Source organism: Chiloscyllium plagiosum, chromosome 33 (genome assembly GCF_004010195.1).
Source record: "Chiloscyllium plagiosum isolate BGI_BamShark_2017 chromosome 33, ASM401019v2, whole genome shotgun sequence".
Lineage (NCBI taxonomy): Eukaryota > Metazoa > Chordata > Chondrichthyes > Orectolobiformes > Hemiscylliidae > Chiloscyllium > Chiloscyllium plagiosum.
In genome coordinates this window covers 42,214,248-42,230,568 of record NC_057742.1, presented here as the reverse complement: position 1 = coordinate 42,230,568, position 16,321 = coordinate 42,214,248, and the positions used below count along the sequence as shown (strand labels likewise).

The following is a 16,321-nucleotide window of genomic DNA, read 5'->3' as shown; positions in this document are numbered from 1 at the left end:
AGCGGAGGATCCGGAGGGACGTCTGTTGCTGGAGGCTTCGGATTTGCTGTAGAGCGGAGGATCCGGAGGGACGTCTGTTGCTGGAGGCTTCGGATTTCACCAGTTTCCTCATTTCCCCTCCCCCCACCTTGTCTCCGTCAAATCCACTGAATTCAGCACCGCCTTCCTAACCTGAGATCTTCTTCCCGCCCTCTCCGCCCCCACCCCAGTCTGACCTATCACCCTCACCTTGACCTCTTTCCACCTATCGCATTTCCGACGCCCCTCCCCCAAGTCCCTCCTCCGTACCTTTTATCTTAGCCTGCTGGACAAACTTTCCTCATTCCTGAAGAAGGGCTTATGCCCGAAACGTCGATTCTCCTGTTCCCTGGATGCTGCCTGACATGCTGCGCTTTTCCAGCAACACATTTTCAACAAAGAAGGTTACTTCAGATTGCAACGGGATCTTGATCAGATGGGCCAATGGGCTGGGAAGTGGCTGATGGAGTTTAATTTAGATAAGTGTGAGGTGCTGCATTTTGGGAAAGCAAATCTCAGCAGGACTTATACACATAATGGTAAGGTCCTAGCGAGTGTTGCTGAACAAAGAGACCTTGGAGTGCAGGTTCATAGCTCCTTGAAAGTGAAGTCACAGGTAGATAGGATAGTGAAGAAGGCGTTTGGTATGCTTTCCTTTATAGGTCAGAGTATTGAGTACAGGAATTGGGAGGTCATTTTGCAGCAATACAGGAAATTGGTTGGGCCACTGTTGGAATATTGCGTGCAATTCTGGTCTTCCTATTGGAAAGATGTTGTGAAACTTGAAAGGGTTCAGAAATGATTCACAAGGATGTTGCCAGGGTTGGAGGATTTGAGCTGCAGGGAGAGGCTGAACAGGCTGGGGCTGTTTTCCCTGGAGCGTCGGAGGCTGAGGGGTGACCTTATAGAGGTTTACAAAATCATGAGGGGTATGTAGGATAAATAGACAAAGTCTTTTCCCTGGGGTGGGGGAGTCCAGAACTAGAGGGCATAGGTTTAGGGTGAGAGGGGAAAGATATAAAAGAGACCTAAGGGGCAACCTTTTCACTTAGAGGATGGTACATGTATGGAATGAGCTGCCAGAGGATGTGGTGAGGCTGGTACAATTGCAACATTTAAGAGGCATTTGGATGGGTATATGAATAGGAAGGGTTTGGAGGGATATGGGCCGGGTGCTGGCAGGTGGGACTTGATTGGGTTGGGATATTTGGTCGGCTTGGACGGAAGGGTCTGTTTCAGTGCTGTACATCTGTATGACTCTACCTTGTCACCTTCAGTGATTAACTTTTTAACTTTGTTCTCTTTATTCTTCTGCTTGTACACAAGATTCTGTACCTGAATACTTTTATACCTAAGATGGCACTGTAAGTGGCAACTTGTAAACTCTTCACTGAACTCATGTGAGTACGTGATAATGAAGCTAATTCTAATTCATTCAAACTGATTTTACACATATAACATTCGTCCGCTCTTGCATCTCCTGTAGGATTGTATCTATTACTTTATATTTCATCTCCTTATGTGACCCTGATGTGTCCCCCCCCCCCCCGCAGGCTCCTCATACCCTCCATGTCCAGCCATGACCCTCCATCTACTCCCCTCCTCTGGGTGCATTATGCTCTCCCTGCCAAACTATGGTACTTCCATACCCATTCACTCACTGTCACAAGAACAGCAATCTTTATCTTGTGCAACAAGCACTGAATAATTGGCAGATTGAATAATTGACAAATAAATCAGAATTGATATCAACAATCAATAGTTGTCTGGCTATAAGCTAGGAATGCATATTGGGTAAATACCCTCTTGTTACTGTTGAGTTCATTGGTTCTGCGCAGAGTGTACAGTAACTGAATGAGTATGGAGGCATCATGGCTTGACCTGGAAGGTATGAAGGTCAGGTAGGAAAGTTGGATGGAAGGGGTTACCTTGATTTGGAGGGTATGAAGGGTAATGGGGTGTAGGTGGGGATAGGATTAATAGGATCTGGGGACTTTAAGAGCTAAGCGCTTGTTCTTTCTTTTATTGTAATTATTATGAAGAGGACAAAGGTGCAGAGCACGGTGGCACAGTGGTTAGCACTGCTGCCTCACAGCGCCAGCGACCCAGGTTCAATTCCCACCTCAGGCGACTGACTGTGTGGAGTTTGCACGTTCTCCCCGTGTCTGCGTGGGTTTCCTCCGGGTGCTCCGGTTTCCTCCTACAGTCCAAAGATGTGCAGGTCAGGTAAATTGGCCATAGTGTTAGGTAAGGGGTAAATGTAGGGGTATGGGTGGGTTGCGCTTCGGCGGGTCGGTGTGGACTTGTTGGGCCGAAGGGCCTGTTTCCACACTGTAAGTAATCTAATCTAATCTAATCTAATCTAAAAAAAGCACTCTTTCAGACAACATGTCTCAGCACCCAGCTGCCCTTATCCATGTTTCTAAACTCTTTCTAGGGGAAGTGGCAGGCCAACTTCTATTTTCATACCCCAGGTGAAAAGGAAATGCTGCCTTGACGAGTATTTTCTCCTGGGGCAGCTGCACTGAACCCAGATCTTTCCTGTTTCTTGCTTCTTCCATTCAGAATTGCGATTCCTGAGTCAGAGAGATGCATAACACGGAAACAGACCCCTCGGTCCAACTCGTCCATGCTGATCAGATGTCCTAATCTAATCTAGTCCCATTTGTCAGCACTTGGCCTATATCCCTCTGAACCCTTCCTATTCATTTACCTGTACAATGTTGTAATTGTACCAGCCTCCGCCACTTCCTCTGGCATCTCATTCCTTACATGCACCACCTTCTGCGTGAGAAACTTGCCCCTTAGGTCCCTTTTAAATCTCTCCCCTTTCATCCTAAACCTATGCCCTCTAGTTTTTGACTCCTCCATCCCCAGAAATAATTTATGTAAATGATGGCCACCAAGGCTTTTAATTCTCATTCCAGTCAACCTGAGTAACTACCTTTAATTCATGCTCTTCCTTTTTTGCTTGTTGTCCAGTCTGTTTCTTATCCCTTGATTCCTTGGAGGCTCATATTGAGGCATGAGTCTAGAATACTGAACTTAGATTTTCAGAAGCACATTTAAAGGATACGTATCTCATATCTTTTATTTTACTCTACCATTTCTGATACTTCTTTAAAAAATTAACTTAATATTCACTGAATTCCCTTTTGAATTCCATGCTGACTAATATATTTTGGTTCCCAGATGTTTTTCTGTTGCATCTTTAAGAAAAAATTGCTGTATTCAGCTACGTTAGAATATGCCGGTGCTCTCAGATTTTTGCAATGCCATCCGAAACTTTTGTTGCAAAGGAAATGTTGAGAATGACAGTCCCACACAGCAAGCAAAACAAAGATTAAGCCGAAGAGGAGCTAGACAGACTGGGAGCAGGAGAACGATTCATTTCAGCGACACTTCAAAGGAGAAGCACTTTACACACTCCAGCAAAGAAAGATCGAAAACTGCACATTCAAAAAAGTCAGAGTCTGCAAAACATAAAGAAAGAAAGGATGCAAAATACAAAGGGGGAAGGCTAACTCCACCAGACAGAGGCAGAGCACACAATCAGAATATCCAGGAGAGTGCGCACAGAGGCAGGAAAAGCAGAGAACAAAGCAGAGAGAAATCCAGTGGCCAAAATGACGCTGCAGCCAACATAGAGAGAGGAAGCAGACAACAGAGCAAAGAGAAGCTGGGAGGCCAGAAAGACACTGCAGCCAGCAGAGGGGGAGTAACTAGACAGCAGAGCAAAGAGAGGCTAACTAGTAGAAAAGGGGCTGTAACACATACAGGCAGAGTAAGCAGAGAATCCAGTAAAGAGAGGCTGAACGTTCAGAAGCACATGGAAGCTAATAGAAAGGGGTCAAGCAAAAAACAAAGCAGAGAGAAGCTAACTGGTCGAAAAGACACTGTACAACACAGAAGACCCAGCAGATAGCACAGTACTAAGTGACTGAATGAGAAGGGAAACTTTGCAGCAGAAAGAGCAGGCAGGTGGTACAGCAAAGAGAGACTGAATGAGATGGAACCACAGCAGCAGCCAATGACTGAGCCAATGGGTAGCAGACAATGGTAAGAAACTCAGTAAAAGGAAAGGCACTGCAACATAGAAAGAGAGAGAGGCTAACAGCACAGCCAAGACAGGACAGGATGCAGAAGGAGACTGGGTAGCAACACTGTCGATGGCTGAATGAGAGCAAAGCAGGTGTGTCACAGAGACTAGAACAGCAGTGCAGTTTAATCACTTGTTGGGAGTTGGGTGATCTCGAAGGTAGAACTCACAAGAAGACAAACCATTCTCCAGAAAGATAATTAAAATTTTAATATAATGATAAGAAATAAATTGAGTTAAATCAAAAATGTAAATTGCTATCTATAATACACCTTTTCTGTGTTGTTTTGAATATTTTGTGCATTTTTATGTTTTGAGTCAGCTGGATTTTTCTCTTGGAGGATCATTCTCCCAGTTGGAGCTCTCACAGCTCACAAACCACCCTCCCAACTGAAGTGTGAATTTTCCCATGATATTTCTGTTTTTTTCTCTGCAGAGTTTGGGTTTTCGATGCAGTTTGAAGGTACTGGAGGAGTATGGGTGCAGGGGATCCCCTCACCCCCCCCCCCCCCGGCAGTTTTCACAATTGAAACATGATGCCTAACATTATTTTTATTTTTTTTCCACAAGTTTACAAAAGAAAACTAAGAAAAAGACCCAAGTATAAACATTGATATACAGTTAAATCTTAAATAAATGATCACCAAAATCTATCAAATAAGAAAACAGAAATACCAAGAGAAAAAAAGACAAAACTCAACTAACTACTCATCTAACTTACAACTAACCAGAGTGTATCATTAAAATTCTTACATTATTCAAGAGAGAAAAACAAAATCCTACAGATAACACATAAATTGAGCAGTGATATACATGCTCGGAATGTGTTAACATCAGATCACAACAAAACCTGTATTTATCCAAAACATCCCGAGCATAGAGCATATAAAATTCACAAAAATAAAAGCTCTTTAGTACATTCAGATCATAATACCATATATGAACATATATGACTATAAAATTACAGTCTCAGCAAATAATAATTAGATATATTAATACAAAATAACAGGGGAAAACAACCCCGCACCCAAGGACAAAGATAAAATAAGATAAGGTTTTATATATATATAAAAAAAAGGAAAGGAAATCGCTAAGTAAAGGATGAATAAATAAGTCCTTCTTCCCACCCTCCGGAGATAATATTAAACAGTAAGATAATGAAAGGAAAAAAAAGGGGTAGGGCAAAACAACATCAATTAACTCTTATAGTTTGTCTAAGAGAGTCCAAAAGTTCCTTGGCCTTCTCTGGTGATCCGAAGTTAAACACGGACCCTTCATGGCTAAAGCGTAGTATAGCTGGGTAGCGCAAGGAGTATTGAATGTTTAAATCCCTTAAACACTTCTTTGCTTCATCAAACGCCTTCCTCTTTCGGACCAAAGCTGGGGAAAAGTCCTGAAATAACATAAATCTTGGATCTCTTATGAGTCATGGCTTGTGTATCTTTCCCAAGATTTCTGGAGGCTTCCAAGAGCATCTCCCTCACCTTATGGCTCTGCAGCCGGAACAGGACCGGGTGGGGAGCTGGTTCGAGCCGGGCCTGCATATTGCGACCCGATAGGCCCATTCTACCCTTACCTGGCCTGATCCAACTTCCAGATTCAATAACTTCAGAAGCCACTGTTCAAGGAACCTTGTAAGCTAGCCTTCTTCTTCCCGTTCGGGAAGGCCCAGCAAACAAATATTTTTTCGACAACCTTGATTTTCGAGGTCGTTAATGTGATTCTCTAAGGTCCGGACTTGCTGCTCAAGAGTCCGGAACCGATCCACGGCCGATTCTGCAATGGCCTCGGAGGTCACGGCCTTTAGCTCCGCCCCTCTGACTCGGCATTCAATATCTTCGATGTCTCGGCCGTGCTTTTGTAGCGAGGTCGAGAATGAATTCCATCGACTTCGGGACTCTTCTACGAAAGCATCGATCTTCGCATCGAGTTTAGAGATTATTTCCGCGAGGCTCGCCACTGTAGGTAAGTCCCCCGGAGGGTGGGGGAGGGGCTCCTGCCTGCTGAGAACTGCAGGCTCTTTTCCCCCTAGTCATTTTTAACAGGAGACTGAACTGTATAAATTTAGTACTAAACCACTAATTACATTAAATAAAAACTATTTTTCGTTGATTTGGTGAGTGTGGTGGGGGAGGGTGACCCACTTTGCCTAGGTGTTGGGAGGAGCACTATAGACTCAGACTTGCTAAATCGCCGCCATCTTGGATCTCCCCACCTAACATTATTTAAAAGCTCCAGAAATCTCACCTCCCGACTCCTTACTCCATGCACACGTAATTCCTCCATAGCCATTCACCCAATGTCATCAAATTCAATGCAATATCAACAGAAAATATTTAACATTCCCTCAGGGAGTTCTATTCCATTAAAAGCTTATATCAAACACTGTGGAATTAACACTGAGAGAAACAAATGTTGCTCTGGACGACACCAAGATTGGTAAAGTGGTTAATTGTAAAGAAGATATCGATGGGTTGATCAGATGAACAGACCAGATGGTATTGAACCCTGATAAGTACGAGGTAATGAATTTTGGAAGAAGGAACAAGATGAGGGAATATTTAAAGAATGGCAGGACACTGGGTAACTTAGAGAAATAGAGGGATCTGAGGGTAATTATTCACAGATCCCTGAAGGTAGGAGAGCACATGAATGGGATAAGAAGGCCCACAGGACACTTGCTTTCATCAGCCATGGCATGAGAGCAAGAAAGTAATGTTGGAATTGTACACAGCATCGATTAGGCCAATGTGTGCAGTTCTGGTCACCTCACTACAGAAAGGATATGATAGCATGAGAGGGGGTACAGAGGAGGTTCACCAGGATGTTGCCTGCGATGGAGAAATTGAGCAATAAGGAGAGATTAGATAGACTCGGATTATTTTCTTGAAAGCAAAGAAGACTGAGGGGGGTACATGATTGAGGTGCATAAGATTATGAGGGATATGAACAGGAAAGATAGAGAGCAGCTGTTCCTCTTGGTTGATTGGATCAATCATAAGAGGTGTAGTTTTAAGGGGCAGGAGATTCAGAGGAACTTCGGGAAAAAACTTTTCACTCAGTGAGTGGTGGGAACCTGGAATGCACTGCCTGGGAAGGCAATAGAGGTCAGAACCTTACAACCTTTAAATAAATATTTGGATGAGCACTTAAAGTATCATAACATTCAAGGATATGGGACAAATGCAGGAAATTAAGATTAGCGCACTCCTAGTGGTAGTTATGTCGGTACAGGCTCGTTGGGCTGAAGGGCCTTTACTGAACTGTCTGAATATATGTGAAGAAATCTTGTAACACTTATTAGATTAGATTAGATTACTTACAGTGTGGAAACAGGCCCTTCGGCCCAACAAGTCCACACTGACCCACCGAAGCGCAACCCACCCCCCTACGTTTCACCCAACACTACGGGCAATTTAGCGTGGCCAATTCACCGAACCTACACATTTTTGGACTGTGGGAGGAAGCCCACACAGACCCAGGGAGAATGTGCAAACTCCACACAGTCAGTCGCCTGAGGTGGGAATTGAACCCAGGTCTCTGGCGCTGTGAGGCAGCAGTGCTAACCACAGTGCCACCGTGCCGCCCACTATATCTGGTGTATTCTCAATATGACTGTTTCAAGTGTCAAATCAGTCCCCTTGGGTAGGGCCTTCAAATCTAAAGGGCACATGTTTGATGAGAGGAGAAAGATTTGAAAGGGATCTGAGGGGCAACGTTTTCACAAAGAGGATGGTTGGTGTGTGAAATGAACAGCCAGAGAAAGTGGGCGATGCAGGTACAGTTAGAACATTTAAAAGACATTTGGACCAGGACATGAATAGAAAAGGGTTAGAGGGATATGGGACAAATGCAGGCAAATGGGACACGTTTAGTTTGGGGAACCTGGTCGGCATAGACGAGTTGGACCGAAGGGTTTATTTCCATGCTGTACACCTCAATGGCAACTCAAGTAAATGAACAGCATCAATTACAAATTACATCATTTAACTTTGAAAACTGTAAGTCATGCCATCATGATGGATGTAGGTAATTACAATATTTTTATTATACCAGAGTCATAGAGATGTACAGCACAGAAACAGATTCTACGGTCCAATTCGTCAATCCGAACCTGATCTAGTCCTATGTTCCAGCACCCGGCCCATATCCCTCCAAACCCTTCCTATACATATACCCATCCAGATGTCTTTTAAATGTTGTAATTGTACCAGCCTTCACCACATCCTCTGGCAGCTCATTCCATACATGCACCATCCTCTGCATGAAAAAATTGCCCCTGAGGTCTCTTTTATATCTTTCCCCTTTCACCCTAAACCTATGCCCTCTAGTACTGGACTCACCCACCCTAGGGAAAAGACTTTGTCTATTTATCCTATCCATGCCCCTCATGACATTAAAAACCTCTATAAAGTCACGCCTCAGCCTCTGACACTCTAGGGAAAACAGCCCCAGCCTGTTCAACCTCTCCCTTTAGCTCAAATCCTCCAACTCTGGGAACTCTTGTAAATCGTTTCTGACCCCTTTCAAGGTTCACAACATCCTTCTGCTAGGAAGAAGATCAGAATTGCACGCAATATTCCAACTGTGGCCTCACCAATGTCCAGTACAGCTGCAACATGACCTCCCAATTCCTATACTCAATACTCTGACCAATAAAGGAAAGCATACCAAACACCTTCTTCACTATCCTTTCTACCTGAGACTCCACTTTCAAGGAACTATGAACCTGCACACCAAGGTCTCTTTGTTCAGCAACATTCCCTAGGACCTTACCATTAAGTGTATAAGTCCTGCTAAGATTTGCTTTCCCAAAATGCAGCACCTCACATTTATCTAAATTAAACTCCATCTGCCACTTCTCAGCCCATTGGCCCATTTGATCAAGATCCTGTTGTAATCTGAGGTAACCTTCTTCGCTGTCCACTACACCTCCAATTTTGGTGTCATCTGCAAACTTACTAACTATACCTCTTATGCTCACATCCAAATCATTTCTATAAATGATGAAAAGTAGTGGACCCAGCACCGATCCTTGTGGCACTCCACTGGTCACAGGCCTCCAGTCTGAAAAGCAACCCTCCACCACCACCCTCTGTCTTCTACCTTTGAGTCAGTTCTGTATCCAAATGGCTAGTTCTCCCTGTATTCCATGAGATCTAACCTTGCTAACCAGTCTCCCATGGGGAACCTTGTCGAACGCCTTACTGAAGTCCATATAGATTACATCTACCGCTCTGCCCTCCTCAATCCTCTTTGTTACTTCATAAAAATTCAATCAAGTTTGTGAGACATGATTTCCCACGCACAAAGCCATGTTGACTATCCCTAATCAGTTCTTGCCTTTCCAAATACATATACATCCTGTCCCTCAATATTCCCTCCAACAGCTTGCCCACCACCGACGTCAGGCTGACTGGTCTTAAACATTAACTCTGTTTCACTGTCCCCCGATTCTGCCAAACCGGTTGAGTTTGATTTCCAGCATCCATAGTATTTTCCCTTAATTATAGCTTTTTAATGGTGTTGCTTGAGATATACAGTAAATCCTCAGGATCCGCAAAATCATGTATCACCAATTCGCCTCTCCCCGCCAAAAAAGGTATCAACAAAATTCAGCATCTGCTCACAATTTTTAACCTTTTTTAACTTACTTTTGAAAGAGCTCTGCACTCTGAAATTTCATCATTTGTGGGAGTTCTCAGAAATCCTTGTGGAAACACAGAAATAAATGTATATAGTGGTCAAATGGGAGTCAACCGAAGATGGAATGAGCAGAATGTTCAGAATGTGTAACAAAGTGACTTGGTGCTGAATGGATTGGGGAATTGGGGTGATGTAAAACAAAATGATTGTAGAAGGACACTATAATTGAGAAAGGTAGTTGAAGGCTAAGAGGAAAATCAATGAGATTGTTGCTCTAACCTATGCTGAGAAAGAATGGAAAGTAAATTTTCAATGACTCATTTCTGATATTGAGAGCTTTAAGAAACTGTCACATGGGCCGGTTTACTTTGTGGGAATCTTTTCCAGTGAGTTTTACCAGTTATTTCTGCAGGTGGACCTTTAACAGCTCTGAATTTAAATTATAACAGTATGATCAGAACCAAGAACTCTTGCAATTGAATGGTGTCACTCACTAACATGAATTCTCAAAGACTAAGTTATTGCAAAATATGTAATAATTATTTGGAAAATTTCAATACTGGACAAAATAAATGCATCAAATATTTTCACAAGAATGTTTAAAAATTAAGTTTGAGCAGTTTATGGAGAAAATCGAAGACAACTTGGTTGTCAATTTGTTCAGTTACATAGTGAATAGTTCCATTACAGATCTGGGCATGAAAATTTATATAAGGAAACAAGTTGACGTGAAGATGTGACAAGTTGAATTACAACAGTCCAGTTTTATTGGCTAGAACTGTGTGCAGATGTCAGGGTTTCAATAAAATACCACGAAACTTCTTGTGGCATTGCACAGGCCCCCGTGAAGAGCAAGTACTCTCTTCAGAGTAAGCAAGGTTTTAGTGTGAGGATATTTCCAATCGAGCACACTGATGCAAGTCCTTGTTTCAAAATCATAGCTTACTTGTTTGTACTTTAATATTATTATTCAGTTGGTTAGTGACGGTTATGGCAGTGCAGAGAAGCAGAGTCAGTTTGGGCCTGGAAGTTTTGTATTCCAGCCTGAGGGAGATGCTAAATTGAGATGTCGGCCTTAAGTCAGGGGGATGGAATAGTGACAGTGTAACAAGTTTCTATGGGTAGCGTTCAATATGAATGAAAACATAGCAATTTATCACGTGTGTAGATGTAATATTATAACGTACAAAATAGTTTGCTTGTGATGTTCCTTTTGACGAGTGCTGTCTTTCCCTAAATGTTAATCTCATTCTGTCACCAGTGTATTCAGTAGACCTTATTTCAGTCTCTCTTCTTTTACTAAGTTTTACCTTTCCCTTACCTCTTCATTCCTGAAATGAGCATTCCCCACCAATCTCTGACTATGTCCTTGTGTAACATATATAAGGAAATTAATGATTTATTATCGTTTTTTATTATTGTTTTATTCGTCTTTATTATTCTGTCTCTTTTTCTCTCAGGAGAGATGAAGGGGTGGACTGTAATCTTTGAAGAGTATTAATATCATGTCAGCCAGGTTTTGGAGCAGGATGGGTGTAGCAAACAGTTCATTAGACAGCAGGATTTCTGCTACACACGAGAGTAAATAGAACTCATGACCAAAACTTTCCCAGGAATTACCCAATAAATGGAGATTTATTTCTGCAACCAAATGCAGTGAGGACAGGATAGTTCGGTAAATACCGGTGTAAAACCAATCCAAGCATTCACAGCAGGGAGGTCTCCAGATGTAATTCTCTTTATTCATTCACAGGATGAGGGTGTCAATGGTAAGGCCAGCATTTATTACCCATCCCTGAATTGCCCAGAGGGCAGTAATGAGTCAATCACATTGCTGTGGGTCTGGAGTCAAATGTAGGCCAGACCAGGTAAGGATGGCAGATTCCTTCCCTGTCGGACATTAGTGAACCAGATAGGTTTTTTCCTGACAATCAACAATGAATTCATGGTCGTCATTTGACTCTTAATTCCAGATTTTTATTGAATTCAAATTCCACCATCTTCTGTGATGGGATTTGAACCTGGGTCCCCAGATCATTCCCTGGATCGCTGGATTTACAATCCAGCAATAATACCTCTCGGCCATTTTCCAGTGCTTTTCATCCTGACTGGGAATGGTGATGTCACAATATGTGACTTTCCATTCTGAGAGAGGAGCTTCAGATAAATGAGGGACTGTCTCGAAAGTAAACCAATGAAAGGGAAGGTTGCAGCCATGAGCTTGGGCAACCTGGGAACAAAAGCCACTCACAGCAATACACGGGGAGTCAGTATTCAGGATGAGAGGATGATGGGAGGCGGTGATGTTCTGGTAATGCTACTGCGGTAGTAATCCAGAAACCCAGATACATTGTTCTGGGGTCCTGGGTTTGAATCCTACCATCGCAGATGATGAAATTTGAATTCAATAAAAATAAGTTGGAATTTAAAGCTAGTCTAATGGTGACCATGTAACAAATGATGGATAAATCTATCGGGATCACTAATGTCCTGTGAGGAAGGAAATCTGCCGTCCTTACCTGTTCTGGTCTACATGTGACTCCAGACCCACAGCAATGCAATTGATTCTTAACCATCCTCTGAAGTGGCTCGATTAAGCCACACAGTTTAAGAGAAATTAGGGATGGGCAACACATGCTGGCCCAGCCAGTGATGCCCACATCCCAGGAATGAATAAGACCAAATTACAGGCTGGGACAAACAGGATTTAGGGCATTCCCCCCAAATTCAGGGAAAGACGGGCAAGGAAGATCAACCAGGAAGAACCAGCATGATCAGAGCCAAGACCTACAAAGGCAGCAAACCATCATTAATATCAAATTTAAAAGTAATTAGGTGGCAAATATGCTGTTTAAAATTTCCAAGCGTAAAACTATTAACCAGCAGATGGTGCTCTACCAATGAACCCTCAGCGGACAAGAGGTCTTCTAGTGGCAGTCTTTTCAGCCCGACCACAATTAGACAGGAATTAGAATCAGGGAATCATGGAAACACATCCTTCGGCCCAACCCATCCACTCAGGTTTCCCAAACTAAACTAGTCCCATTTGCCTGCCTCTGGCCCATATCGCTCTGAACCTTTCTTATTGTGTACCTGTCCAAATGTCTTTTAAATGTTAGAACTGTACCTGTATCTATCACTTTCTCTGGAAGTTCATTCCATACACGGTCCACCCTGTCTGCAAAAACGTTGCTCCTGAGGTCCCTTTCAAATCTTTTCCCTCCCACCTTAAACCTCTGCCCTCTAGTTTTGAACTCCGCTATCCTTGGGAAAAGACCTTTGCTCATCAGCTTATCTGTGCCCCTCATGATTTTATAAACCTCTATAATTCTTCCTGGAATGCTATCTACAGCATCACAAAGAAACATAACTAATGATTGGGACATTTTAACCTTGGAATTCACTTGAGGCAATGTTTCTAAAAGTGGTTTCCAGGAAGAATTCACACACTCAACAAAAGCTTCTTTTCCATCTTATGGGAGATAAAAGAACGTATCTCTCCGAGTTGATTTTAACCTTAACTGTGAAGCCTCTTTCAAGGATGCCTACCTTGAAGAAGTTCTCCTCCTCTCTCTTCACTGCTTCTCTCTCACTGCACCCCCCAGCATACACTCAGCATTTCTGTTTCCTAATTTCCAGTTTCATTTGGGGGTTTCAGCTCCTTTGTGATGTTTGTGGGGGTTTTAAGTCTTGATCAGGTGAAATCACACAGAAGGCCAATGCTAGTATTTTTGAGTTCACACCACATACCTTTATTTATCTTTTCCCCTTAACTGCCCTACATATCTCCCACTCAGACCTCTTCAGCACAAACATTTCTGCACTCCTCTCTCACATTCTTTGAAATTCCTGACTTTCTCTTCTATCTTTTCTTCTCGAACATTTCATCTTTTATTTCCTACTCCCTACTGTAACCTTTCTAGAAAAGGAGATGCTTTGGAAACTCAGGAAATTTGAGAGGGATGAAAGGTGTCACTTTAAAAAATCCCACCAGAATAGAAATTGGAATAAGGACAAGGTTCTGGGAATTGAAGCAAGTTATGAAGAACAAGAATCCTTGAAGGGGAATTGCTGAAAGAGCTTGTCAATAGTCTAAGGAGATGTAACCATCCTCTCTCCCGCCCTAATACCTTCTCACTGTAAATCCCATGATCACCCAATGATGCTTGCTTCATTCTTACAGATTCTAAAATGGTTGATCCATTTCACAACCTTGAATTGGGTAATAGGCATTGTGTTATAAAATGTTTGCACTGCACTTAAAATCACCTCTTCCTCTTTCGCCCTCAGGTTCCCAAATTTCTAACGTATTTCCCAACACCGAGATGCAAAACATTTGATAGTAGTCTGCAACAGCAAGGAGATGTGAACTCCCAGCAGATAGAGATAGCTCAGCATCATGGGCACAATTTCACAGAGAATTTCCCCAGGGGGTTCAGCTACAGGCCACAGCAACACTCCTGACTTTTGTTTTCCTCTATGTGAGGGACAATTTCAGGTAATTCAGAAATATCAACCACTTACAGATATGGGACTGTGTGGGTTGGTTGTGAGCTCAAATGCTACAAGTATACCACAAGCGTGAGCTTTGCCACTTGAACAATGTCATTACCAGGAAAGGGGAAGATCTCACCAAACCATGCAAGGGAAACCCACCTCTTTCACTTCCATTTTGTTTTTTTTATGCCGTAGAAAGCAAGTTGCGTGAATGTGGTCTGGGAAATAAAGCAAACGTGGTGAGCCAGCAACTTTACAGGAGCTGCTGCTCATCATTAATGAGGAGTTCAGTGCGGTGATGGAGTACAGTATTGGTGTGGACGTTCAGCATTGTTACTCTGTCAAATGTGCACGTTGAGGGCATTGAACTGTTTAGGCTTAATCCTTGGAGATTTTCTTTGTAACAAAACAGTACTGTAATTTCCTTTCAATCAAAGGCCACCTATCTGTTAAAGCAGAGACCAGCGCCATTGTGTATGGGTCCCTTCAAGCTCAAAGTAATCTCTCATAGATTTCTCACTGAGTGAACAATATGAAGTTTATTGTTGTACTCAACTATTTACAAATTATATGAATCTATCCTACATTATAACAGAGGCTATTAGGAAAACACTAAACCCAGTCTGTCCCTTAAAAGTTGCTTCTTTACTCTGACAAAATCTCCACAACACACACACTAAAACCAGCATTAACCCTTTCAGCTCCATGTACAATATAGGCTGTCTAATATGAATGGTGGAGCAATTACCTCTCATCCCTCAGGTCCCCATGTCTGTGGGTGAATGAGGAAGACTGAGCTGGGTTTGTGGAAGTGTGGAACAGAAAGATGCAGCAACATCTTGCACATGACATTTCAAAATGCAATTTGCAAAGTGTTTGGCCAACTCATTTGCATGTTCCTTGGGAAGAACTGTTGTTTCTCGTGCACAGCTGGGACTCATCGCCTTTTTCCACTTGCTTTGGTTCAGTGCGAAAGCTGCTCAGAAGCATGGAGAGAGGCGATGGATGGTTCATTTGATTAAAAGTGTCAGGTTGAGGAGATATTTCCATTTATTGGTCCTTAAACAGTGAAGGAAGCATATGTCCTCCAGGAAGAAATAAACTCAACAGCTTAACTCAACATTTTTTGACTCATTTTTTATATGATTGTATTTATTATAATCCTTCTTACACCCACTCCATCCTCCCTTAAGCTATTGTGTCTAAGCAGTTGCATAACTCAATGAAGCCATCGGATCTTGCATTTATTTTTATTGATGTAACACCTTTACTTACAGCGGTTAGAATGTGGAACTCACTACCAGAGGGGATACATGAGGTGAATAACATTGCTGCATCGAAGAGGAAAGCTAGATAAACACATGAGGGAGAAGGAATACAAGGAGACATTGATCGGGTGAGATGAAGGAGCCTGGGAATAGCCTCATGTGGAACATGGACATTGACATTGGTCAGTTGTGTCATGTGACCTATTTCTGTGCAGTAGATTCGACATAATTCCTTGTAAATTGTCTCCCTTTTATTCTTACTGTCATCCTCTACTTTTCAGCACAAATGTGTAATTATCCTCAGGAACTTCCCTGAAATAATCACCTAACATGGCTCCTATTCATACACCCCATCAAAGATATTTACAAACAATGTGTCCATTGACATTTTCAAGTGGCTGTAGCTCCCTCATGCAGCGTGCCAGAGTGACCTCTTGAACCTGGCCTCATCCTTTAGCCTCCTTCTCCCTAAAACACAATATTCTCTGCTCTCTATGAAAACCTGACAATCAATCCTCTGTGTAAAGAAATCCCTTTGTTCACACTCTGCCCTGATATGGGAGTGGGAATAGAAATGTGGGTTTATTATCACATCATTGAGGTGATGTGCCATCTTTCCAGCAATAGCCTAAACCTGAGCCACTTCCCGAAAGGCTGAGTCACGGTTGGAATGGCGACCTGTTCTGAAGCAGCAAGCAGTAAATGTAACTAAAAGGAGAGTGAAAAGGATTGATCAGAGGAGACTCAGAGAAATGTTTCAGTCTGTGTGCAGTCACTCTCTACCACACCCTTT

At 42.6% G+C, this 16,321-nt stretch overlaps 1 protein-coding gene across 2 annotated transcripts in view; it reads left to right on the top strand.

Moving 5' to 3' along the window:
- The window catches only part of LOC122539687 (pre-mRNA-splicing factor 38B-like), a 23,340-nt gene extending 7,189 nt beyond the window's left edge, over window positions 1–16,151 (top strand). Inside the window, exon 2 of one of the 2 annotated variants that reach the window (XR_006309153.1) lies at window positions 15,538–16,151. Coding sequence is in view for 1 of the 2 variants with exons in the window: in XM_043674677.1 (XP_043530612.1) it covers window positions 3,266–3,943 (678 nt within the window). In the remaining variant the exon portion in view is untranslated. Of the gene's footprint in view, window positions 1–3,210; window positions 4,611–15,537 lie in introns of those variants that run through there. The other variant, XM_043674677.1, reaches the window with a different exon arrangement.
- The last annotated feature ends 170 nt before the right edge of the window (window positions 16,152–16,321 follow it).